General features: G+C 59.3%; 1 protein-coding gene across 1 annotated transcript; it reads left to right on the top strand.

The window, feature by feature from the left end:
- Positions 1–1,513: 1,513 nt before the first annotated feature.
- Positions 1,514–21,504, top strand: ECE1 (endothelin converting enzyme 1). The gene is made up of 18 exons (XM_048519198.1): positions 1,514–1,885; positions 6,922–7,005; positions 11,409–11,550; positions 11,676–11,879; positions 12,209–12,333; positions 12,671–12,814; positions 13,949–14,018; positions 14,322–14,506; positions 14,965–15,107; positions 15,355–15,469; positions 15,966–16,076; positions 16,454–16,630; positions 16,786–16,889; positions 18,813–18,923; positions 19,398–19,465; positions 19,906–20,096; positions 20,498–20,593; positions 20,885–21,504. Exons 1-18 carry the CDS (start codon positions 1,775–1,777, stop codon positions 21,059–21,061), a joined length of 2,358 nt encoding a protein of 785 aa, XP_048375155.1. The 5' UTR covers positions 1,514–1,774; the 3' UTR covers positions 21,062–21,504.
- Positions 21,505–22,628: the final 1,124 nt, after the last annotated feature.

Here is a 22,628-nt window from a genome sequence, read left to right as displayed (position 1 = left end):
TGTGGGGGAGGGGTTCTCTTTTCAGGTTCTGAAGAGGTCTCAGTTCTCTTGGGGGGGGGGGGACTCTGTGTAGGCAAGACAGAAGTTTGCTGAGCCCTCTGCCCCCGAGAACCTCTGCGCTTCCAGGCCGCAGGCCCGCAGGGCTTTCCTAGCAATATTTACAGGGCCAAGCTGCGGTGTGCGGGCGCGCGTGTGTGTTTGTGTGCGTGATGCTCCTCTGCAAAACACTGGCTCTGATCCAACGCTTCCCAGAGCTGCAAGCGCCACCCGCCCGCCCGCCAGGAACATCTTCTGCGCAGGCCCCACTGCCAGCACCTTCCTTAGCCGCCGGGATGTCCTGTTGCTTCCTGGAGATGTGCCCATCAGATCGCAGGGCAAAGCACCAGCTGCGCCAGGGACCTTTGAACCGCCCCCCACTGCGCACCCACCCGTTGGGCCTCAGCCTTCCGAGAAGTGTGGGCCTCAAGCAAGCCTGTCCTGCTGACTGAGGAGAGCGTCCCCGCACAGGACGGTGCCGGGAAAGGACAGTGGGCCAGACTGCCCCCAAAGGGAAGCCGAGCACTTTCCCAAAGCCTCCCCCTCCCTCCCTTTCCAGCTATCCAGCGTCTGATCGGACCTGCGGCTCTGAGCCAGCCCCTCTCCCAAGCTCAGGGCAGTGGTCCTGGCACCTCTCTCCGTCACTCTCACAACAACCCTGTGGGTGGGTCAGGCTGGCCAAGGGAGTTCCTGGCCAGTGGAGATGGGGACTACACTCTGGGGGTGCCAGTTGCTGGAAGAAGGGCTCTCGGGGGGGAGGGGGAGGCAGGGCTTGCCGGAAGTGGGGGGGAGGGGGCGCCCTGCCGCCAGCTCCCGGAGGTTCACAGGCCTTCCAATCTGGCGCTCTGCACGCGCTCAGAGGCCAGGGCGGGCGGGCGGGCGGCGACCCGGGCACGTGGGCGGAGGGCCGGGCAGGAAGGGCCGCCTTCCAGGCGCCGCATTGGCCGCTGGGGGGCAGGTACGGCCGTGCGCCCGGCTCGCGGCTCCGGCGCACGGAGGTGGTAGCAGCGGCCCCGCCGCCATGGTGAGTGCAGCCGGTCGGGGAGCGCGCCGAGGGAACGAGGGCCCGGTGCGCCTGCTGGGCCCGGGAGGGCGGGAAGGGAGGGAGGGAGGGCGGGCGGGCGGCGGAAGGGCTGTGCGTGGCCGCCGAGAAGGGGTCCCTGGGCCGGGCGCCGGGCCTGCTCGCTGCACCGCTCGGATCTCGGCGCCCCGGACACGGATCGGCTGGGAGGCCGCCGGGGAGGGGAGGGGGGCGCGGGAGGAGCCCGACCCGCCTGAACCGCGCCCCCCCCTCCGTCCCTGCCTGCCTGCCTGCCTACCGCGCGGCCGCCCTTGTGGCTCCGAGGGGGCACCGGCGGCACCCCCACTCCCCGCTCGCCCGCCCGCCCGTTTGCCCGGCAGGGTCGGCGGCGCCGTTGGTGCTGCTGCTCCTCCTCCTCCTCCCTCGGCAGGAAGTGGGGCGCGCCCCCGCCGCCCTCGTGCCCCCGCCCGCCCAGGGTTGCCCGCGGCCGCCGCGGCATTGGCCAGCTCCGGGAGCCCCGCTGGTGGGCGCAGAGAACCGCACGGCTGCCGTTTCCCCCACCGGGGGGAGGGAAGTGCGGGCTTGGAGGGCTTGGCTCCCGGAGGGGTCCCCCCGCCCTCCTCCTCCTCTTCTTCCTCCTCCTCCTCCTCCTCTCAGCTGGGCGCTGTCCTGCTGACTGTGGCGCTTGACCCGCCGGCATGGTTGCGAGCGCAGGTAATGAGCCGGGCAAGTGGCAAAGGAAGTGCTCTGCGGAGCTCGGAGGCGCGCTGCTCGGAGCCCAAGAGAAGGCGGGCGGCCCTTGGCTGGCGAGCAGCTGCTCCTCGGAAGGTAGGGGAGCGGCAGGCGGCTCGGCACTGGTGGCTGGAGGCAAGTCGCCTGTGTGGCTGGGGTGGCTGCCCCTCACTGCAGGGCTGGTGTGCAAGGCCCCTCTTTACTTTAGCTGTTGGAGTGCCTTGCCTGGCTTTTCTGTGCCTCTTCAGTGGCCGCTGAAGGCAAGGGAGAGGGGGGGGGTGTTGAGGGGCCGTGGCTCACCTGTGCTGGTGGTGTCGCCTCCCACGCTCTCTGAGGCCACCTTCAGTGACGTACAGGGCAGAGAGGAAGCCCCCTCCCCCTCCTGATCGTCCTGCAGCTTTCCCCCTGGACAAGTCCCAGACCTCTGCAGGTGCCTCCTCTCTGAGAACAGGTGGGTTGAGGAGGCCAGAAGGGTGGGGGCCTGTGTGTCCTTGTGGCCTTTGATGCTGGGGGGGGGGGTGGGAGTTGTTCCCCCTCCAAATTGACAGGGCAGCTCTGGTCCTCAGCAGGCTGCAGCCCTGTGATGAGAGCTCCATTTCCCAGCAATCCGGCAGCACTTCTCACCTGGCCCTGTGTCCCCTGTGGGAGTGGTGGTACGGATGTGGCCTGGGGGGCCAGGTCTCGATTCTCATGGAGGGGGGGGTGCAAGCAGACTCTGGCCCCAGAATGAGCACCCCGCCCCCCTTGGGATGCAACCAGGCTTTGTCGACCTCTGTGCTGGAATGCCCGCCTGGCACACCTTCCCGGCGGGGGAGGGAGAAGAGCTCAAAATGGCTCTTTCTGCCTTGCTGAGTGGGGGCTGTCATGACCAGCGAGGCCAGTCTGGTTTGACTGCCGGCAGATGTGCATGCAGATGTTTATGTGCGGTGGAACCTGCTCCCGTGCTGGGCGGCTCCTTCGCTTGCCTCAAGCCCCCCCCCCCTTCCTTTCCCTGTGGAGAGGGCAGCAGCGGCTCCCAGGCTTTCTGATCTGGAGAGCCACTAGTCCAAACGTCCTGGGATCTTTGGCCCTTGCTTGGTCTGGGGAAGGGGAGGCTGCACTGGGTCACGCATGGCCTGCTGGTGGCCGCAGCCGGTGGCTGAGGGGCCGGAGCCTTGGTCTGGTGTCGTAGAAGCGTTTCCCGCCCACCCGCCCACCAGAATGTGCTGCCTGTAAAGTGTACAGCCCAGCCCAGCCAATGTCAAGATACTCCAGCGGGGGAAGTGATTCAGTCCTCCGGGAATGAGTGCCTCTCAGCTGCTGCTGCTTGGAGGAGGGAGGGAGTTGTGGGGGGGGGGCTTCCCCCAAGCTTGTGTGCGTGAGCAAAAGAAAGGTGGAGCATGAGCTCCGCTCCAGTCCCCGGGACCTCTGTGCTGCCGCCGCCGCTGCTGCAGCCATTTCCTGGCTGCTGGGCTGAGAAGGAGGTTGGTGGCTTTCCTGGAGTAGCTGAACTAGTATCTTTGGGGGGGGGAGGGAGGGAGGGGCTGCTGCTGCTGCTGCTGCTGCGTGTGCCGGGGGCACAGTGAACGCCTCTTGAAGCGGCCTTTTAGAGTCCAGCTGGCCAAAGATGTTGTCGGGAACGGGAGTCCTGTCTGGACTTGCTACCTGCGGCCTGATTTACCTGTGGGAGGGAGGGCACCACTGGGTCACTCTGTCTTTGCCTGCACGCTGTAGTCTCTGGAGGGGGTGTGAGCATTGCTTGGGCATGCTCTGAGCTGTGCTGGGCTGACTGGAGGGGAGGGGGCATTTAAAGGGGGTCCCCAGGTGGGGGGCAGGGCAGGACCTCTAGATTACAGGGGAATGGAGGAAGCGAGGGGGCCCACATTTTCCCCTCTTGGAATGGAATAGATGGCCTTTGAGCTCCTCAGGTCACGAAGTGGTCAGCCGTGTCTTGGGTAGCTGCCAAGCTGCTGGGCCACGGGGCCAGCTCAGAAGGCACAGGGGGAGGGGATTTGGGGGGATCGGGAGGGGTGGGATGCTCTGCACGTGTTGCTGCAGAAACTTCCCAGCATCTGTGGGCACCCGGGGTCCTCCCAAGCTCTTCATGGAAATCAACTCTGGGTTTGCTTCTTGGGTTCCCAGTTTGTCGCACCAGAGCCCATCTCTACTGGCATCAGAGTTTCCCTGGGCTGAGTGCTCAGCCCCGATTTCTCCTGGTCTGTGGGAGACGGAATCTGCAGGCAGCCGTAGGGGCATTTCTGCTTGAACGTGGTTTCTCTGCCGGGGGGGGGGGCTTTGTGGGGACCCCCCTGTAATTTCTGGGGAATGAGCCAAGCTCCCAGGCATCCCCGTGTCTGGAGTCGCAGGAATCACTCTTATTGGCAGCTGGTTTAAATTTGTGGTGTGGATCTTGCCCAAGCCACGGAGGAGTTGAAGAAGGGAAGCGGGAGAGAAAGAGATGGCTGAACCCTGCCGTAAAATGTGAGTCATGTTCCCTTAGGTCAGTGGTTGTAAATTGGTCGCCTGTGGCAAGTTAGAGTGGCCTGCAGGCAACCGGGAAAGAAAGTTTGTTCTGTCCTCAAGGAATAAGGGCAGGGCAGTCACTGGGGGATGAGTTTGCCAGGTGAGGGACTCAGAGGCTGGACCTCTGCACACAGATGTCTTAGTGGCATTCCTAGGAGGATTTGAGAGGGGGTGTGATTTGCTCATGGGGTGGGGGAGAGAGATCTCTCAAAGCCTGTTGGCAGTGATGTTAAGTGGACTGCCTCGAAATCTGGAGGTTCCATTTCTGAAAGCCAGGGGTCGCGTGGTGGGGAGAGCCTTGCTGCCCGCTTGCTCCTCTAGTGGGCCTCAGGCTGCCGCTGACGGAAGCAGGACACTGTCGGGGCCTGATCCCACAGGGGTGTCCTGGCCTTTTGTCACCGGGCTGTTTCCTTGTGAGCAAGAGGCGGAGGAGGTTTGCAGCTGGCTCTTGGGAAGAGGGCCTGTGTTGTTCTTTGGGAGGCAACTCAAGTTCAGTGAACTCAGCCGCTCCTGCGCTGTTGTTGCGACACCACGGCAGGCATTTGGTCGGCCCAAATAACAGGCAGGCGCTGGGCTGTGTTCGGCTGTTCCAGCTTTTCCTTCGGGACTGGTATGGCTGTTAACAGTCTCTTCCTCCACAACAGCACTGTGTGTGTGGGGGGGGAGGGGGAGGGGGAGGGGGGCAGCCTGACCTCCACATTCCCTGGCCTGACCTTGTTTGTGGCACAGATCTGCACAGGCCTGCTGAGGGTGAGGAGCTGCTGCTGGCTCCACAGGACCCCGAGGGCGGGTGAGGGGGCTGCGTTTGGCCCAGGACTGCCTGGGGTGGGGGCCGTGAGAAGCTGATTTTCTTGGCAGCCCCCCCCCTTCCCTGCTGGTGATCAGATTCCATCTCAGCTGCTTGGTCATGTAAACAGGACCTCTGGCAAGGGCTTCCGGCCGGCTGCGACGCAGGGAGGGAGGGAGGGAGAGCAGGCTGCCTTCTCCGGGCTGGGTCTGGAGCTGGGAGCGACTGGAGTTCCTGGGTGCCAGTCTTGGGTTCCATTCCTAGGAGCACTTGGGACTGGGCCGCTACGTGCCAAGCGGTGGGGCTCTGCGTCTCTTGCCAAGGGGCTGTGCAGAAGGGCATCTTCTGGGAACCAGTTTCCGGCATCTTCTGTACTAAGTTCATTCTGGGAACTTACTGTGGGACTTCTGCAAAATCCCGCCTCCTCAGGGGAGCCAGGCGGGTCTTGGCATGCAACTGCCCCTTCCCCAGCAGGGCACGGGTTCCTTGCGTCAGCCTGCCCGAGTCAAGGCTGGAGGCTCCCTTCTCCGAGGCTGGGAGTAGAGTGAGGAGGCCCTGGCTGCTTGGGAGCTCAACCCACGACCTGCAGCAAAGGGCTGCTCGGAGTGAGGCCTTTGGGGGTTGGAACCAGCACTCCAAGCGAGGGGCTTTCTCTGTGTGTGTGTGTGTGGGTGGGGGGGGTGCTTCTTGGTCTGGGGTCTGGGGTGCAGCGGTGGGGAAAAAGGCAACCCTGTGTGAGGGGTTGCAAACAGGCAGCCGGTGTGCCGCATACTTTAGTGGGGAACTAAGGACTGGGAGGGCTGGGTTTGAATCCCCACTCTGCCCTGGAAACTTGCTGGGTGTCCTTGGACCAGTGACTCTTTCTCTCTCAGCCTGACCTACCTCACTAGGTTGTTGTGAAGGTAAAATGGAGGAGAAGAGAATTATTTAAACTGCTTTGGGTCCACATTAGGGACAAAGGCAGGCTATGATGGAATACAATAAATACCGCCCTTGCCTTGCTCTGTGGTGAGGCTGCGAGAGGAAGGCTGTCTCGTCTTAGAAAGGTGCCTGAAAGGGCCACCCAAAAGGATACAGGGCTGCAGGGTTACGCTGGCACTCAGATTGTCATCTAGGGCCTCGGCTCCCCCCACCCCCCCAAACATAGGCAAAGGGTCAGCAGAAGGCCTCTCCCTGGCTTTCAGGCACGGAGAACAGTTGCCAAAAGGCCAAGGGAAGGAATGACTGGACCAGACTCAGAGGAAGGAAGGTGGCCAAAGATTAGTTTTATTGCAAAGGGAGGCACCCAGTGGTGGGTTCCACAAATTTTAGTAACAGGTTCCCATGGTGGTGGGATTCAAACTGTGGCCATGTAGCAAGCATGTGTAATGGCCGGGCTGGGCTGGGCACTTGGCAAAAGGCCGTAGCCGACATTCCGGGATCAAGGTGCATGGCTGGAAGCGGGAGGCTGTGGCAAGGATGCAGCTGCTGCTTGAAGTCCTTGGGGCAGGGAAATCCAGATGCACGCAGGCGCAGGCTGCCACGCACGCCGGGTGCACCTCCTGCTAGACTGCTTCAAGTTCTGCACACTACTGCTGAGAGGAGGGGCGTAACTAAGGCAAAAATCGCATGGCAAAATCACCCATTAGTAACCCCCTCTCGGCACACACAAATAGTTAGTAACCTACTCTCGGGAACCTGTGAGAACCTGCTGGATCCCACCTCTGGAGGCACCCTTTCCCCAGAGGCCAGGCTCCAGGGGTGTGTGTATAGAGTGGCCGAGTCTCCTCTTGCTGCTGCTGCTGCTGCTGCTACAGGTAGAGGCGGACGGGGAGGCTCAGTGCTGCTCCTTTTGGCCTTTCAGATGTCGACCTACAAGCGGGCCACGCTGGACGAGGAGCGGCTGGTGGAGACCCTGGATGAGGAGGGCGACCCCCATGGCATCCAGGTGAGCCTGCACGGTGGCGAGGGCACTTCTGGGGCCATCCTGCCCTCCAGGGGCAGAGCAAGGGGGAACTACGCCCAGGGCACGTGTGTGCCCGCCGCAGCGCCGCCCGCCCCCTCCATGCCGCAGCCATGTGAAGCCTGTGGGCAGCACTGTGCTGAAGAAGGCTGCTCCCCAGCCCTGCAGGCAGAAGCCCGGGTCTGGCCAAGTGTGCCCAAAGTTGGAGTAACTTTCCAGGCGGGGGACAAGTTTCTTGAGACCAATCGCCCTGCCTCACTCCGGCTCTTCAAGAAGGATGCTGGGCAGCGGGGGGGGGGGGGGGGGGGGCTGCCCCAGGAGGCCAAGGCAGCCAGGCCAGCCAGGTTGGGGGGGGGGGGCAGCAGCTCTCCTTGTGGCAAACTCCCCCATCTCATGGGAACAGGATGATGCGTCTGTCCCTGGCCTGGAACAGATGTATCTAATCTGGAGGAACCGGGTTTGATTCCCAGCTCTGCCGCCTGAGCTGTGGAGGCTTATGTGGGGCATTCAGATTAGCCTGTGCACTCCCACACACGCCAGCTGGGTGACCTTGGGCTAGTCACAGCTTCTCGGAGCTCTCTCAGCCCCACCCACCTCACAGGGTGTTTGTTGTGAGGGGGAGGGGCAAGGAGATTGTCAGCCCCTTTGAGTCTCCTGCAGTAGAGAAAAGGGGGATATAAATCCAAACTCTTCTTCTTCTGAGGATAATAGCGGGGGGGGGGGTGTTGCGGAATGGACCAGAGCCCTGCCCAGATCAAGAGAGGTCCCAATGGCGGAGAATTGATCTGCAGGGTCGCAAAAACTGGGCTGTGTCTGCCAGAGAGAGGGGAGCAGGAACATCTGATCAAGTGGGAACGGCTGAGCACTTTATAGGCAGTGAGCCAGGAGGGCAAGATTGGCCAAGGATATAAACATCACGGAAAAGAGAAAAAAAATTAATAGCTCTGAGAAAAAATTCAAAAGCCTTTAGGACAGACGGCCTGCTTTATGCTGCAGCGCCCTTTTCTCCACGGGTCTCAAGTGTATTTGTGCTTTTTAAAAAATTGCTAACAATGGAGTGTAACCGATGATGCCTGACAACAGTAGTAATAACATTGTTTTTTAAAAATCTTGCAATTCTGGGATCTTGGACACGGGCCTTTTTTTGAATGTTGAGATTTACAGTGTTGGGATTCAAATCATTTAACAACTGATTGTTTACAAGCACCATTTTAACAACCCGTTCAGCTGAAGTGGTGCGAACCGGCTGAATCCCACCAGAACAGTTTATATTTTGCTGGTTTGTTGACATTTTGCTGACGCACGGATATCACGTTCTGTGAACATTTTACTTTTCCTAATTTCCATATTAACAAGAGGATCGGTGTCCATTCTCCCTAAGGCATGGATTCTTTCCTGGACGCCTGCAGCATTAAAGGTTCCCCCCTGAGCCCTTTTGCCACATAACTGGTCCAGGCTGGCTCTCAAGTGAAGTTGAATAAATAAATAAATAAATAAAATAAGTGTCAGGAGCGCTTCCTTGCTGAATTTTGCAGCAGAACCTGTGGAAGGTACCAGGTTGGCTGCACATTCCCAGGGGATGGAGGTTTTTGTGTAGGATCCCCTTTAGGATCTGTATGATCTGGATCGCTGCAAGGAGCCTTCCGGGGACAGCTGAATGCTGACCAGAAGCGCCCTGCAGGCCAAATGCTGCTGCAGTTTCCACCTGCACATTCTCCTTGTCCCCACGGCATCTCCCAAGAATATGCTGAAAACAGGGATCAGGAGGGACCCTCGAGGGTCACCAGAGCTGGTCTGAGATGAGCTGGCTCCGCTTCACCCACCAGCCCTCCTGGGCTTCCATTTCCAGTGTACCCAGCTGGGCGTTTTCTCAGCCACCAGCCTGCCTTGAAAAACAGGTTCTCAACCTTTGAATTGTCGATTGTGGCTCACCCTGCAACCGAATCTTTATTCCCTCTTGCAAAGGAAGGAGGAATCATTCACCGTTTGGTTTTTATAATGTCTCTCAAGGCCGGTAGAAATTGGAAGGGGCAGGGACTTGAGAGGAGCCAATGGACCTTGGTGCTACTTTCTGCCAACTGACTCCTTGCCTTCCTCCCTGCAGCCAAAGGTCCTTGCGGTTCTTCTACCGATGGACAGATTGGGTGCTTATTTGGGAGAGCAACCCCCACCCACTTCCTGGAGGAGGCCTTTGCCCAGTGCTCGGAATGGCAGGCAGGCAGGCAGGCAAAGGGCTTCTGTAACACCTGCCATCCCAGCGTTTTTAAGCAGTGGTGCCGGGGGCTGACCGTGGGCCCTCCTGCCACTGAGCCAGAGTTCTCTTGGATGGCCTCCTTGAGAGCCTCAGCTTCTCCCCTTCCTGACCTGCAGCCTCCCTGCCTTCGGCCACCAACAGCATCCCCTCCTCCTGTTTCTGCATTTGGGCATTCTGTGGCTGACCCTTCTCCTTGGAGGAGTGAGGATGTTGCTGAACATTCTGTGACTTACAGCAACCAGTTTCTGTTACAATTGTTCCTACTTTATGGAGAGGTGTTTTTTTTTCCCCTTGGTCCCTTTTCCTGAGTTGTGTAATCACAGTGATTAAGTTTCCTTTAAAGCTTTTGGCTCGACAAATAGTGGAGGCATCCAGAGCTTCCCCCTCCCTCCGAATCTGTAATGGAAACAAACCTCCTTTCCCACCAGGCTACGCTTCCTTGGCCTGGAGACAGCTTCTGGCTGGGGTCTGCCCTGTGTTCCCTGGACAAAGTGAAGGCGTGTGTGTGTGTGTGTGTGTGTTCGTTCGTTCGTTCGTTCGTTCGTTCGTTCGTTCGTTCGTTCGTTCGTTCGTTCGTTCGTTCGTTCGTCCCTTCTGTCCCATCCCCTGGCAGCGTCAGTGGCAGATCAGAGCAGGCCACTTTGTGGGCCAGATCCACCATCACCCTGGTGTGACTACCAGAGGCGGCTTGGGGGAGGGGGGTGTTTGCTGGCGGACGAGGGAGCGCCTCCCCAGGGGAGCGCCTTCTGCAGTCAGATTGGCAGACTGGGCAGGAACCCAGCAGGTGTGCCCCGGGGTTGTCCGCTCCCATCCCCAGGCAGGCCTCTGCCCCAAAGAGGGGAACGGTGCTGCCCGCCTGTGCTGCTGCAGGAGCGGAGGGGGGGGGGGCACACCTCTGGAATGCTGCCTTCCCACAGCTTCCCCTTCCCCTGGGAAAGGGCCTTCAGGGGCCGAGAGTTGGGCAGCCCCTTTGCTGAGAGGTGAGGCACCCCTTTGGGGGGCAGAGGCATTCAGTGGCTGGAGTCTTGTTGAGCAGGAGCGGGGTGGGGGCTCTTCAGACCCTGGCTCCTGCTCTGCTTCCTCCAATTGTTTCTCTCTTCCTTCCTGCCAGGGCATTGGGGGGCTGACCCACCAACTGTTTCTTGTTCACAGAAACCTTGGCAGGCAGCTGGCAGGCAGGCACAGGAGGTTGCAACTCCGCCCCCCACCCCCCTTTGTGTTTCTGCCCCTTCACTTGGGGCCTCCCAAAGATGTGGGTTAGAAGACCACCCAGGTGCCTCCCAGCAGAAACCACACAGCGCTGCAGTCTCTAGTTTGCTTTCTGAGAAGGGGGTCTTTGGAGGGAGCACTACACAAGCCGCCGCCTGGGTCAGCAGTCTGCCCCCTCCCCCTTCTCCTATCTACCCTCCCTTGGTAGAAGTCTGCAGCCAGTCCGTCTCTTCCAAGCGGAGTATCCCAACACGCGCGCGCGCGCGCACACACACACACACACACACCAATTCTTGGTGCTGCCCCCTCTGAGCAGACTGTAGGTTGTTTCCGGCGGCATCATTCTGTGCTCTTCCAGGCTGGGCTGGGCTGCCGGGCAGCGTGGTTTTTAGCCTGCTGTTCTCTAAGGGCATTGTGTCCTGTTTTATTACACACTGTGCTTGGCGTATTGTGTTTAGCTGTGTACTCTGCTTCAAGTCTCAGCAGGAAAGGTGGGTGAGAGACAAAGTGAGTGAATATCTCGTCTAAGGCTTTCACAGCCGGAATCACGGGGGTGCTGTGTGGTTTCCGGGCTGTGAGGCCGTGTTCTGGCAGCATTCTCTCCAGCCAGCCACAGATGCAGGCGAAACGTCAGGAGAGAATGCTGCTAGAACCCGGCCATGCAGCCCGGAAACCACACAACACCCAAGTGGGTGAATGCACCTGTGAACGCCTCTTGCTTTCTGCTGCCCCTTCCTCTTTCCCTCTGGCTCAGAGTCCAATAAAGGTGGGGAGGGGTTTTCTTTCCTCCGGTTCTTCTTCTCCAGGGAACTCTTTGCCGGCCCACGGCTCCGTCCCTCCTGGGGACACTCCAGGATGCAAACCTGCCTCCGCAGCTCCTGGTCCGGAGCTGAGGGGCTTCAGCTTCCCTCTCCTTCCTCCCCAGGTGAATTTCCACGGCTCAGGCGGCAGGAGGAGCTGCTGGGTGGGGCGGACGCGCCTGGAGAAGGGCCTCCTGGTCCTGGCCGGGGCTCTGGGGCTCAGCCTCCTGCTCTGTGTCTCCATCCTACTGCTCCAATACCGAACCCGTGAGTCCTGGCGCCCCCTGCCCTGAACCTGTGGGTCCTGGCGCCCCCTGCCCTGAACCTGTGGGTCCCAGCGTCCCCTGTCTGTGCCTGAGCTGAGCCACCCCCCGCCCCCTTCCCCCTTCCAGGGCCGTGCCTGACGGAGTCCTGCATCTCAGTGACCAGTGCTATCCTGAACTCTATGGACCAGACCGCGGACCCTTGTGAGGACTTCTTCCGCTATGCCTGTGGTGGCTGGATCAAGACCAACCCCCTGCCCGACGGCCACTCCCGCTGGGGCACCTTCAACAAGCTCTGGGAGCACAACCAGGCTGTCATGAAGCACCTCCTGGGTGGGTGAGCACGGCCGGGACTCTGGGACCGCGGGTGTCCTTCACCCCATGAGCACTGGTCCCCCAGAGGAGCCCCCAGCCGGGTGGGGGTAGGGGTGCCCCCGTCCCCCCCAAGGTCGCTCCCCAAGGGCCGTGATGCCCGGCTCCTGCGCAAGCAGAAAGGGGGCGCCTTCACCCGTCCTTGTTTTGTCTCCAGAGCGGTTTGGCCTGTGGGCTGTGGGCCTCGTCCTGGGAGGAGGCAGACATTGCAGGGGTCTTGGGTGTGCTTGGGTTTGCTGACCTGGGGAGGGGGGGGGGATCGAACCACCTGACTTGGTGCTTGTGTGCAGAGAACAGCACGGCCAGCACGCAGAGCGAGGCAGAACGCAAAGCACAGCGCTACTATCAGTCCTGCATGAACGAGACCAGGATCGAGGAGCTGAAGGCTGAGCCTCTGATGGACCTGATCCGGAAGGTATGGCTTTGTCTGCAGGAGGGGAAGAGCTCCTGTTCTGTTGGGACTTCAGGCAGGACTGGGGGTGGGGGGTGGGGGTGGTTTCACTTGTTGCTTGCCGCAGAGGCTGGGTTGTTACCCTGGTCTCCCGCTGGGACCATAGCAGGAGGAAGAACTCGAACGCGGCCCTCCCAGTAGGAGTAAAGGGGGAGGTGGTTCAGCACGGTGGGCGGGGTGGGGAACTCTCTGGGAACCATGGCCAGGGTGGGGGCTGCTCCTGATCCTGTTGTGAAAGCTGATTGGTCCTTCCTTGAACCGTGAAGGGGGCAACTCTGCTTCTGCTGTCTCCCCTCTGCAGCTGGGGGGCTGGAACGTCACTGGCCCCTGGGAGGAGAGCAGCTTCAACCAGACCCTGCTGTCCCTGGCCGCGTACCACCTCTCCCCCTTTTTCTCCCTCTACGTCAGCGCTGACTCCAAGAACTCCAGCAGCAACATCATTCAGGTGAGGGGTGGGGGAGAGAAGCTCTGGAAAGCCCCACGGGGCTCCCCAGAAGATCCCAAGGGGTGAGATAAGGTTGGAGGGTGGGGTGGTGGCTGGTGAATCCTGACCGACTCAAGCGTGCGCTCCAGGCAGCATAAGGAAGGCAGGAGGTCAGAAGCAGACCCCTGAAGGCCAGGCTGGATGGGTCTGAAGGGCTCAAAGACAGCCCTTCGGAGTTGTGTCCACCTTAAAAACACAAGTCCTGCTTTTCCAGCACGGGGCAGCTGCCAGAACGGCAAAGTCCACGCTGGGGAAAGGGGCTGACAATAGAACAGCCAGGACTGACCGGCCCTTGCAGAGAGCCCCACGCGCCCTCTCTGACGGCTGCTGCCGAATCTCCAAAAGGTCATTGCAGAGCAGGGAAAGGTGCAGAAGATGACCAAGGGGGTGGAGGTTCTTCCCAAGGAGGCAGGGCCCAAGGGACGGAGACATGATAAGACGGGTCTAAAACTCTGCAGGGAGTGGGGGGGGGGGCAACCTTTTCACCCTCTCAAGAGCATCCCGTGAAGCTGGCAGGACAGGAGGAAATAGTTCTTCGGAACGCGCGAGTAATTGAAATGGGGAACTCTCGATGATGGCGCAGGCACAGAAGGGATTTAGACATCTTGATGCAGGAGGGGCATACTCGACATGGTGACGGGCGGGATCGGCCCCTGGGTGAAACCGAATGCTGGCTGAGATGGGCCTCTGGTCTGGTCAAGCAGGGCTCCTCTGAGGTCCACTCATGCAGCCCCACAAACCAGCAGACATCTGGACTGACTCATGGTCCGTGTGTCTGTGTGCACACCATTGGCTGTCGATGGCGCACCTCGGTTCGCTAGCTAGAGTCATCAGGGGGAATGACGTGGGCAGCCCCTCTTCTGCCAGGGGGTGCAGAAGTTGGATAATGAAGACTGGGGAGACCCCGGTTCAGACCTTCCTGCCTTGGTGATTTGGGGCCGTGTTCTCAGCTGAGCCTACCTGCCAGGTGCGAGGAAAGGGCCAGGTGCTCCAGGTGTCTGGGGGCGCCTGTGGGCTTGAGGAACGAGGGTCACGTTGTGCCTCGTGGACCTGTCATGACTTTTCCTCCTGGCTGATCGCGCCTCTCCTCCCCAGCTTGACCAGTTGGGCCTGGGCTTGCCTTCCAGGGATTTTTATCTGAACAAAACCCAGAATGAGAAGGTCAGTGTTACCCCCCCCCCCCGCATGCCTGTTGCCGTTGGGGTTTGTAGGGGTGTTTTCATTCCCTTCCATCGACACTTCTAGCTCATGGCCTCTGCAGGTGGCCCAGACTGGGGACCGGGGGCCCAATGCCAGCTGGGGGGGGGGCTGAGTTCTCAAGAGATCTGGCATTGGCAGCTTTTGCTTCTGTCTCCCACCCCACCCACCCCCACCCCTCAGTTCTAATGTTTGTGCTTCCTTTTGTGATTGGTTGGTCAGGCATCCAGAACACCTTCTCCTCAGCTCTCGCGGACTTTGTGGTGCTGAGCTAGCTACCTGAACTTCATGGTGCAGCTGGCGATGCTGCTGGGGGGGCAGGATGAAGCCGCTGTTCGGCAACAGATGCAGCAGGTCCTGGATTTTGAGACCGCCTTGGCCAACATCACCACCCCCCAGGAGAAGCGTCGGGACGAGGAGGCCATCTACCACAAAGTGACGGCCAGGGATCTCAAGGTGAGGAGCCCGGGACCCAAGGCCTTGGGGGGCAGGAGGGCGGACAGACCTAGGAGTTGTGCCCCAGCCTCTTTCTGGATCCCCTCCCCGCCGGTCTCTTGCAGTTTGTGGGGAAAATGCAGTGACATTTTGTTGGTCAATCACACTGCAAAGGACTTAGAAACAGAATCCTGTATTTTGGAAGTGGGTGTGCCATAGGGAGAGAAATATGAAGTGGGCACAAAATGGGTCACCTGAAGGGGTGGGGGTTGCATGCCCACCCCTGGAATCAGTCTGTACATTTGCCAGGAGCAGGCAGAACCGTTCCGCTTCTTTTGGCTGCCAGCTGGCCCGTGGGCACCCTCTCCTTGAGGCTCAGAGTGCCAAGGGACAACTCTGCCTGCTGCCGCTGCCCAGTGTGGTTCTGGGGATTGCTGCTGACTCTTGGCAAACCCCCCCCCCCCGCTTCCTGCCCCCAGGGCCTGGCTCCTGTTGTTGACTGGCTGCCCCTCCTTAATGCCGTCTTCTACCCGGTGGAGATCAACGAGTCAGAGCCGGTGGTGGTTTATGCCAAAGAATACCTGGAACAAGTCTCACGCCTCATTCTCACCACAGACAAGTGGTGAGCCAGAGCAGCCGCGGGGAGTGGGGGCATCCCGGAGATGCTTGCCGTGTGCCTTCCGCCCGCTTCGGTTGGGAGGTTGAAGAGCGCCTCGGTGCGCTCATCTGTCTGGCGAGGCCTGGGGAGTCGCTGGAGCCGCTGGCCCCGCAGAAGCAGGATTGGCAGAGAGGGGTGTGTGTTGTGCAGAGTGGAGCCTCCCCAGGAGTTGCTGAGCAGGCTGGTCCCTTGCCCCCTACCTCTCTTCCAGCCTCCTGCACAACTACATGATTTGGAACCTGGTGAGGAAGACGTGCCTCTTCCTGGATCAGCGCTTCCAAGATGCCGAGGAGAAGTTCATGGAGACCATGTATGGGACCAGGAAGGTTGGTAGAGAAACCGGGGGGGGGGGGGGCGCTCTCCAGCAGCACTCAGCAGCAGGCCCCGGGTCCAGGCGTTCAGCAGGCATCTGGTCCATTTGACATTTACAGAATGCAGATGTGCCAACCAACAGCTGTTTGGCAGGCTGGCTTCCTGTCTGTCCCGCCCAACTGCTGAGCCTCCCCAAATCTGAAACACACCTCATATTTCAAGTTTGTTTTGGGTTGTTTGGGATATCTGAGCTGGCTCAAAGCAGCTGATTTCAGGTTTATTTTCAGCTCAGATAAATCCAGATGCCAGACCCCCGGCGGGCGAGCGGTCCATAGGTGTCTTGTCTCGGTGTAGGCCAGCTGTGGACTTTCAGCTGCTCTGTCACATCCTTGTAGGAGCTCAGGCAGGGAGGTTGAGTGGAGAGCCAGGTAGCTGAGCCCGGGCCTGCCATGCCGTGGCCCTTGTGCAGCTGTGGGGCCTCACAGGGGAGGGGCCGTCCTTTCCTTGCAGACCTGCCTGCCCCGCTGGAAGTTCTGCATCAGTGACACAGACAACAACCTGGGCTTCGCGCTGGGAGCCATGTTTGTGGAAGCCACCTTTGCAGAGGACATCAAGGCCCAGGTGAGTGCCTCTGCCCCCCAGCTGGTTCAGTTTGGAGGGTGGGGGCATTCTCTTCCTGCCGCACCCTGCAGTGTCCGCTGCCTTTCCACGTGGCCTTCGGAAGTGTCCTCTTTGCGGCCTCTGCTCAGCAGCCCTGCCTGGTCCAGCCCCACTTTACAATCTCTGGCCCCTTGCCCATTCCAAGACCCACAGGAGCCTGGGGGCTGCTTCCAGCAGCTGGCCCTTCTGCCCCCCCAGTGCTCAGCCTCTGTGGGAGCCGTGGCATCCCTTCCTCTTTGGCCAAGGCTGAGCTCCCCCCCGCAGGGATGCCCATGGCTGCAAAAGGGGCGCCAGGGGCTTGAATGGCTGCCTGACCCGGCTGGCTCTCCCTCCCCCAGGCAGAGGAAATGATTACGGAGATCAAGGCAGCCTTCGAGGAGAGCCTGGCAACTCTGCAGTGGATGGACGAAGAGACAAGGAGAGCGGCCAAGGAGAAGGCGGAGGCCATCTACGACATGATCGGCTACCCCAAGTTTATCTTGGACCCCAAAGAGCTGGACAAAGTCTTTGCAGATGTGAGTTGGCCCAGTAGCTCCAGCAGGCAGGGGGGGGGGGGCGAATCAAGGGGGAAGCGTCTCTGCACTGACAGGCAGTGGGCGGGGGCGGGCGGGCACTATTTTGGCACCTTCATCCTCGGCCGCCGATTCTCACGCAGTTTGCTTCTTGGCAGTACAATGCCGTGCCTGACCTCTACTTCGAAAACGTCATGCAGTTCTTCAACTTCTCCGCCCGTGTCGCAGCTGACCAGCTCCGGAAGCCCCCCAATCGTGACCAGTAAGTCATAAAAGAGCGGCCCTGCTTGGGGCAGCTGAAGCGCGGCTCCGTCTCTGACTAGACAGCCTGGGGCCAGCAAATGCAGTGGGGGCGAACCTTTGGCACTCCAGATGTTATGGACTACAATTCCGATCAGACCCTGCCAGCATGGCCAATTGGCCATGCTGGCAGGGGCTGATGGGAATTGTAGTCCATAACATCTGGAGCGCCAAAGGTTCGCCACCACGGAAATAAGGGCTTGGCAGCCTTCTCTGTGTCCCTGGATCTGCTACTTGGAGGTTCACTGCCTCTGGTGATGGAGGCTTTCATGGCTAACAGCGGCGGAGAGGCTGAACCTCCAAGAACCTTCTAGGTTTTTTAAAATCACCTAAGCTTCCAGTGGGGACCTGTGGCTGTAAAAGTCCCCAGTGTGGTGTTGTGAAAAAAGTTTTCCTCTGTCTGAGCTGAACCTCCCGGCCTCCAGCTTCATGGGGCAAACCCACAAACTGAGAGATGGGAGGGGACACCCCTCCACCCCACCCACACTTTTAGCAACCGGCCTTGCCTCCTGTCCACACACGCTTCCCCACCCTTGGGGCGTCTTCTAAACTTCTAATTATTATTAGACTGACATTCCACTCATTATCTTGAGCTGATGTTCTGAGTTCCTGAGGCCTATTATCTGCACTTTGTTAACTGTTTTAATCTGTATATTTGTAATATCTGTAAATTTTATGATTTTAATTCTTTTGAATCTTGCTGGTCAATGATTATACATAAACTCCAATGAGCTAAAGCTGACTATCAAAAAGAGATTGTATGATCTCGAGTATAGTCACCTGATGCAGCAGGCTAATAAACGCTGCTCTCCCTTGCACTTGGGTATACCATTAAAACCCTATACCATGGCCAAGTATTTCCATTTGGTCTTAGAACCCAAATTGCGACGAGCCCTGACCCTTGCCAGGTGCAATATTCTCCCTTCAGCTACCACTCAGGGCAGAATACAGAAAGTGCCTTTTAATGAAAGATTTTGTCCCTGCAGTTCAGCTTACGAAGAATCAATCCAACACGTGATATTACACTGCCCGTTACACAGTTTAGCCAGGAATAAATATCTAAACCCGTGGTTAAAACCCCCCATTGATAATATTAATCTATCAATGGTGGTAACGATGTTGGATTGTGGTTCTGCAAGTGTATTGGAAGCGCTGGCTAACTTTTTGTGCTCTGTCATCAGCAAACGGTTATAACTGTACTGGAGATTGTATCATTACACTGAGGTCGCCATTTTTCTGGTATATTGTTGCTGTTTTAATTATGCCATTAAAGGTTGAGGGTTGCCTCCTCTGTCCTCCTTGCAGGGGGTAGAGAGGTTGGACCTTCAGGCTGGGCCCCTCTTGTGTGAGCATTTCCCTCCCAAGGACAGCCAGCCTGGGTGGGAGCCATAGCAAAGCCCCCACCCCCCCCATCTCTGACATTCCCGTTCTCTGCTGCCCCCTGGAGGACAGCGAACTTGATGCAGGAGGGAAATCCTGCAGAGAAGAGGGGAGCCAACCCCCCACCCCAGATTAGAGTCTGCCACTCTTAGCCACGACGCCATGCTGGCTGCCAGCCCCCTCGCCCCCTTGGTGGCTCATTCCCAGCAGCACAGAACAATTGCAATTTTTATTTTTTATGGTTTGGGTACTTAAAAAATTTGATTTCTGTCTGTCCTCTTTCTGGAGCGGACTCTTTTAGTAGGATTTCCTTGGGTTTTCTCCAGGTCCCGTAGTCTCTCTGCCCTCCTCTGCCTGCCGTGCCTTTTTGTCCAGCCTCCTCTTCCTCGTACAGGAGGGAGCAGCCCTGCCCAGCCCACGGATGTCAGTGGCGGGTGTGTGTGGCTCTTGCAAGGGGTGGGCTCTGGGAGGGTGGCCTTTCCCCATACTGGTGCCTTTCGTGCAGGTGGAGCATGACACCCCCGACTGTGAACGCGTACTACTCTCCGACCAAGAACGAGATTGTCTTCCCGGTGGGGATCCTGCAGGCTCCCTTCTACACCCGCAGCTCCCCCAAGTACGTGAGCGCCTCGTCCCCTCCCCTGGCATCAGGTGTTCTGTGGTGGGGAAGAGTGGAGCACGCTGGTGGCACTTTGACTTCTGGTAGGGCCTCTGTGACCTGGGGCAGAAGGCGGCCATGGGGAAAGAGCCGCTTTCTGCCCATCGGCAAGGCGTGCATTCCATGGTTGGGGAGCAGCTAGAGAGCCCACACAGCGGCCTGCCCCCGGGCTTTCGTCAGATGAAGCACGCAGAAAATCACCAGCAGCGAGACCTTCCTGGTGGCTGGCCTCAAGTGCGGATTTCCCCACAGCTAGCTCTCTGAACTGCTGCTGTGGCCCAGTTCTGCCCTCCCCACCTTCCAAAGTCAGCTGTTCCTGCTGGGGTCACCTCTGGAGCCAGAGGGCGAAGGGGAGGCAGGGCTCCCGTGGGGCCTTCCACAGGTCCCTGTGAACAGAGCAGCAGTCTTAAGCTTTGCACCCTCTCTCCACAGGGCACTCAACTTCGGAGGAATTGGCGTTGTGGTGGGCCATGAACTGACCCATGCCTTTGACGATCAAGGTGGACGTTGGTTGCTTTTCTCCCACTTTCTTTCCTTTCTCTAAAGGGGCGCTGGAGATATCCTAGTCCAGTTTCCGAGGGGCAAGGAAGGCCTCTCTTGCCGGCCAGCTGCCTGTGCAAGATATCACGGACACGCTGAGCAGCAGCCCCAGGGTCTTGGCTTGGCCTCCTCTTTGTGAGCTTCGGCCTCTTATTTGCCTTGTCTGGGCCCTGGGCCAGGCTGAGGAGGGGGCGAGGGAGCCGAGGGGAACAGGGAAGTCGCCGTGCTGCCTTCCTGCCGCGTGGTGCTTCCACCTGCCCAGTTTGGGCCCTTTGCGCACCTGTGCTGCCGCTCTCCTCCTGGGCAGCCCACTTGCAGCTGGCAACATTTCTGTTGCGAAAGGAGCGCTGGGGGGCGGTGGCTAACCTCGCTTGCTTGTTCCCCTCCTTGGTCCTGCCAGGCCGTGAATATGATAAGGACGGCAATCTCCGCTCCTGGTGGAAGAATTCCTCGGTGGAGGCTTTCAAGCACCAGACGGAGTGCATGGTGGCCCAGTACGGCAACTACACCCTCAACGACGAGGCTATCAACGGCAGGCACACCCTGGGGGAAAACATCGCTGACAATGGGGGACTCAAGGCTGCCTATCTGGTGAGAGGCCGGGCGTCTGTTGGGTGTGTTTGCCGCTCCCAGGAGCCATGTCTGCTGGAGGGCGAGTGAGTGGCACGCTGCCAGGACCCTCCCCAGCTGCGGGTCTTGGGCCACAAGAACGTTAGCAGACCAGCAGCCCCCAGTCTGCCTCGAAGCCCTTCCCCTTATTCTCACTGTGTGTGTTTGGGGGCGAGAGGACAGACCCCACCAAGCTGCCTTCGCTGGTCTGTTGAAGTCAACATTGTCTGCCCAGACTGGCAGCCGCTCCCCTGGGTCTCCGACGGAAGCCTCTCACGTGGTCCCTTGGGCCTGGAGGCTTCTGCCTGCCCAGCAGGGGCTCTTCCAAGGGTGGGTGACCCCCCCCCCCAACCACGGCAACTCTTTCTGCACTCTCTGACCAGGCCTATCAAAACTGGGTGGAAAAAAACGGGGAGGAGACAACCCTGCCGACCCTCGGCCTCACCAGCCACCAGCTCTTCTTTGTGGGCTTTGCTCAGGTAGGCAGCTGCTTCCTCCTCCTCTCGCCTGCCTGGTGGGCTGGAAGTGGTGTCAACAGCTCCAGCGCTCGGGGGTTGGGGACCAGTGGCACCTGCTGGTGGCCCCCAAGGATGCTGGCAGCTGAAATGGAGGCACCCTGTTTCCCTCCTGAGCTGCAGTTCCTGTGCTGCGGGGAGGGCAGAGAACTCGTTGGGGGTGGTGGGGAGGGGAGGTGGGTGCGGGAAGCCCACCTCCTTGAAGAGACCGACCCGTGGCTTGAGATGTTTCTTCTTACGCCTTCCCTCCCCCAGGTCTGGTGCTCCGTGCGCACCCCCGAGAGCTCCCACGAAGGGCTGATCACTGACCCTCACAGCCCCTCCCGCTTCCGAGTCATCGGCACCGTCTCCAACTCGAGGGCGTTCTCGGAGCACTTCCGGTGCCCGGTGGGCTCCCCGATGAACCCCCGACAGAAGTGTGAAGTCTGGTGACTTCTGGGTCCAGCAAGGCAGAGCATCTGGCAGAGGAGAACAGCACCAGCGGCGCCCGCCCGCCCGCTCACTGGGGCACGTGTCTTTCAGGAAGCAAAGCGGACCCAGCACTTTGTGGGTGGAGAGGAACGGCTCCCCGGCCCACCTTCCGGAGCACCATCTTCAGGCACCGCTGGCCGACAGACACACTTTGTTTATGCAGGGAAACAGGAGCCGCTGTCAAGCACAGCCTCCGCTCTGGTCCAGCTGATTTAAAGGGAGGATTTTGCTGTTCCCATTTCACACAACCCAGAAATGTGTGTGGATACCAAAAACCTGTTTTAAGATGTACTTTGGGGGAATTTTTTTTAAAAAAACAAATCTTGTGGAACACTGGAAACTTCAGGGAAAAATCTATTGAAGTGTTTTTTTATATAATATATATATCTATATCTGTAGTAAAATATTTGGTCTAGATGTTTTGTTTGGCTAGTACTTGCTGTAGTGAGGGGGCGACTGAGCCCTGGTCAGGCAGCCTCTTCAGCCTCTCCCTCTCATCCCAGCCCCTTCCAATCTTCTCCAGGGGGGAGGGTTCTGGCGAGGGGGGTGGTGGTTCTGAACTGGTGATCGTGGAAGGTCTCCACGTGCCGGGGCACGGTTGTGTGTGTGAATGCACCTCAGCCCTTTCTCTTGACACCTGTCCCCGCTCCACCCAGATCTGACTACAGTCTAGCAGCCAATTGGCCATGCCGTCAGGGGCTGATGGGAATTGTAGTCCATAACATCTGGAGTGCCAAAGGTTTGCCACCACGGGTCTAGCTGTTCTGCCCCCCACCCTGAATGGCGATTGGGGACAGGGAGCAGGTGCATGGCCTTCTCCTCCTCCCTCCCATCTCCAGGCCACGGGTGCGTCCTGCAGCAACGCGTGGCCTCCTCGGTATGCTTTGGAGCAGCAGTGGCGTAGGAGGTTAAGAGCTCGTGTATCTAATCTGGAGGAACCGGGTTTGATTCCCAGCTCTGCCGCTTGAGTTGTGGAGGCTTATCTGGGGAATTCAGATTAGCCTGTGCACTCCCACACACGCCAGCTGGGTGACCTTGGGCTAGTCACAGCTTCTCGGAGCTCTCTCAGCCCCACCCACCTCACAGGGTGTTTGTTGTGAGGGGGGAAGGGCAAGGAGATTGTCAGCCCCTTTGAGTCTTCTGCAGGAGAGAAAGGGGGATATAAATCCAAACTCTTCTTCTTCTACTTTGCTTTGGCGGTGCTTATTATCTGCCAGCTTTCTGTACGAGGCTTGAGTGCTGGTCCTGTAAGCTGTGACTGAGCCACTCCCGCCTGATGGCCGAAACATGGGAGGTCGCCGGCTTTGCCTGTGCGTGGAGCAGCCACTGAGGGAGGGGCTTGCCTGGAGGGGCCTGTTCTGGACCCTGACTGGAGCTCCCCAGGGGCTGTGGCCCTCAAGGTGGCCCTGCTTTCCTGGCTTTTCAGGGCCGAAGGCTTCCCGCGCATGCATGCTCTGCTGCAGGAACACTTTGAGCCCCCAGGTGGCTCCTGCTTGTCCCCTGGAACCTTGGTGCAAAATTTGGGGGA

Source organism: Sphaerodactylus townsendi, linkage group LG16 (genome assembly GCF_021028975.2).
Source record: "Sphaerodactylus townsendi isolate TG3544 linkage group LG16, MPM_Stown_v2.3, whole genome shotgun sequence".
NCBI lineage: Eukaryota > Metazoa > Chordata > Lepidosauria > Squamata > Sphaerodactylidae > Sphaerodactylus > Sphaerodactylus townsendi.
Note: the sequence above shows the minus strand (reverse complement) of the source record. Positions and strands in the feature narration are given on the sequence as shown.

What these genes read in the sequence shown, in the direction of transcription:
- ECE1 (XM_048519198.1), top strand. Translation starts at nt 1,775, where the DNA reads ATGAGCCGGGCAAGTGGCAAAGGAAGTGCTCTGCGGAGCTCGGAGGCG. An exon ending in CCAGCAGCAACATCATTCAG is followed by an intron (nt 12,815 to 13,948) that starts GTGAGGGGTGGG and finishes TCTCCTCCCCAG; the next exon opens with CTTGACCAGTTGGGCCTGGG. An exon ending in GACTCAAGGCTGCCTATCTG is followed by an intron (nt 20,097 to 20,497) that starts GTGAGAGGCCGG and finishes CTCTCTGACCAG; the next exon opens with GCCTATCAAAACTGGGTGGA.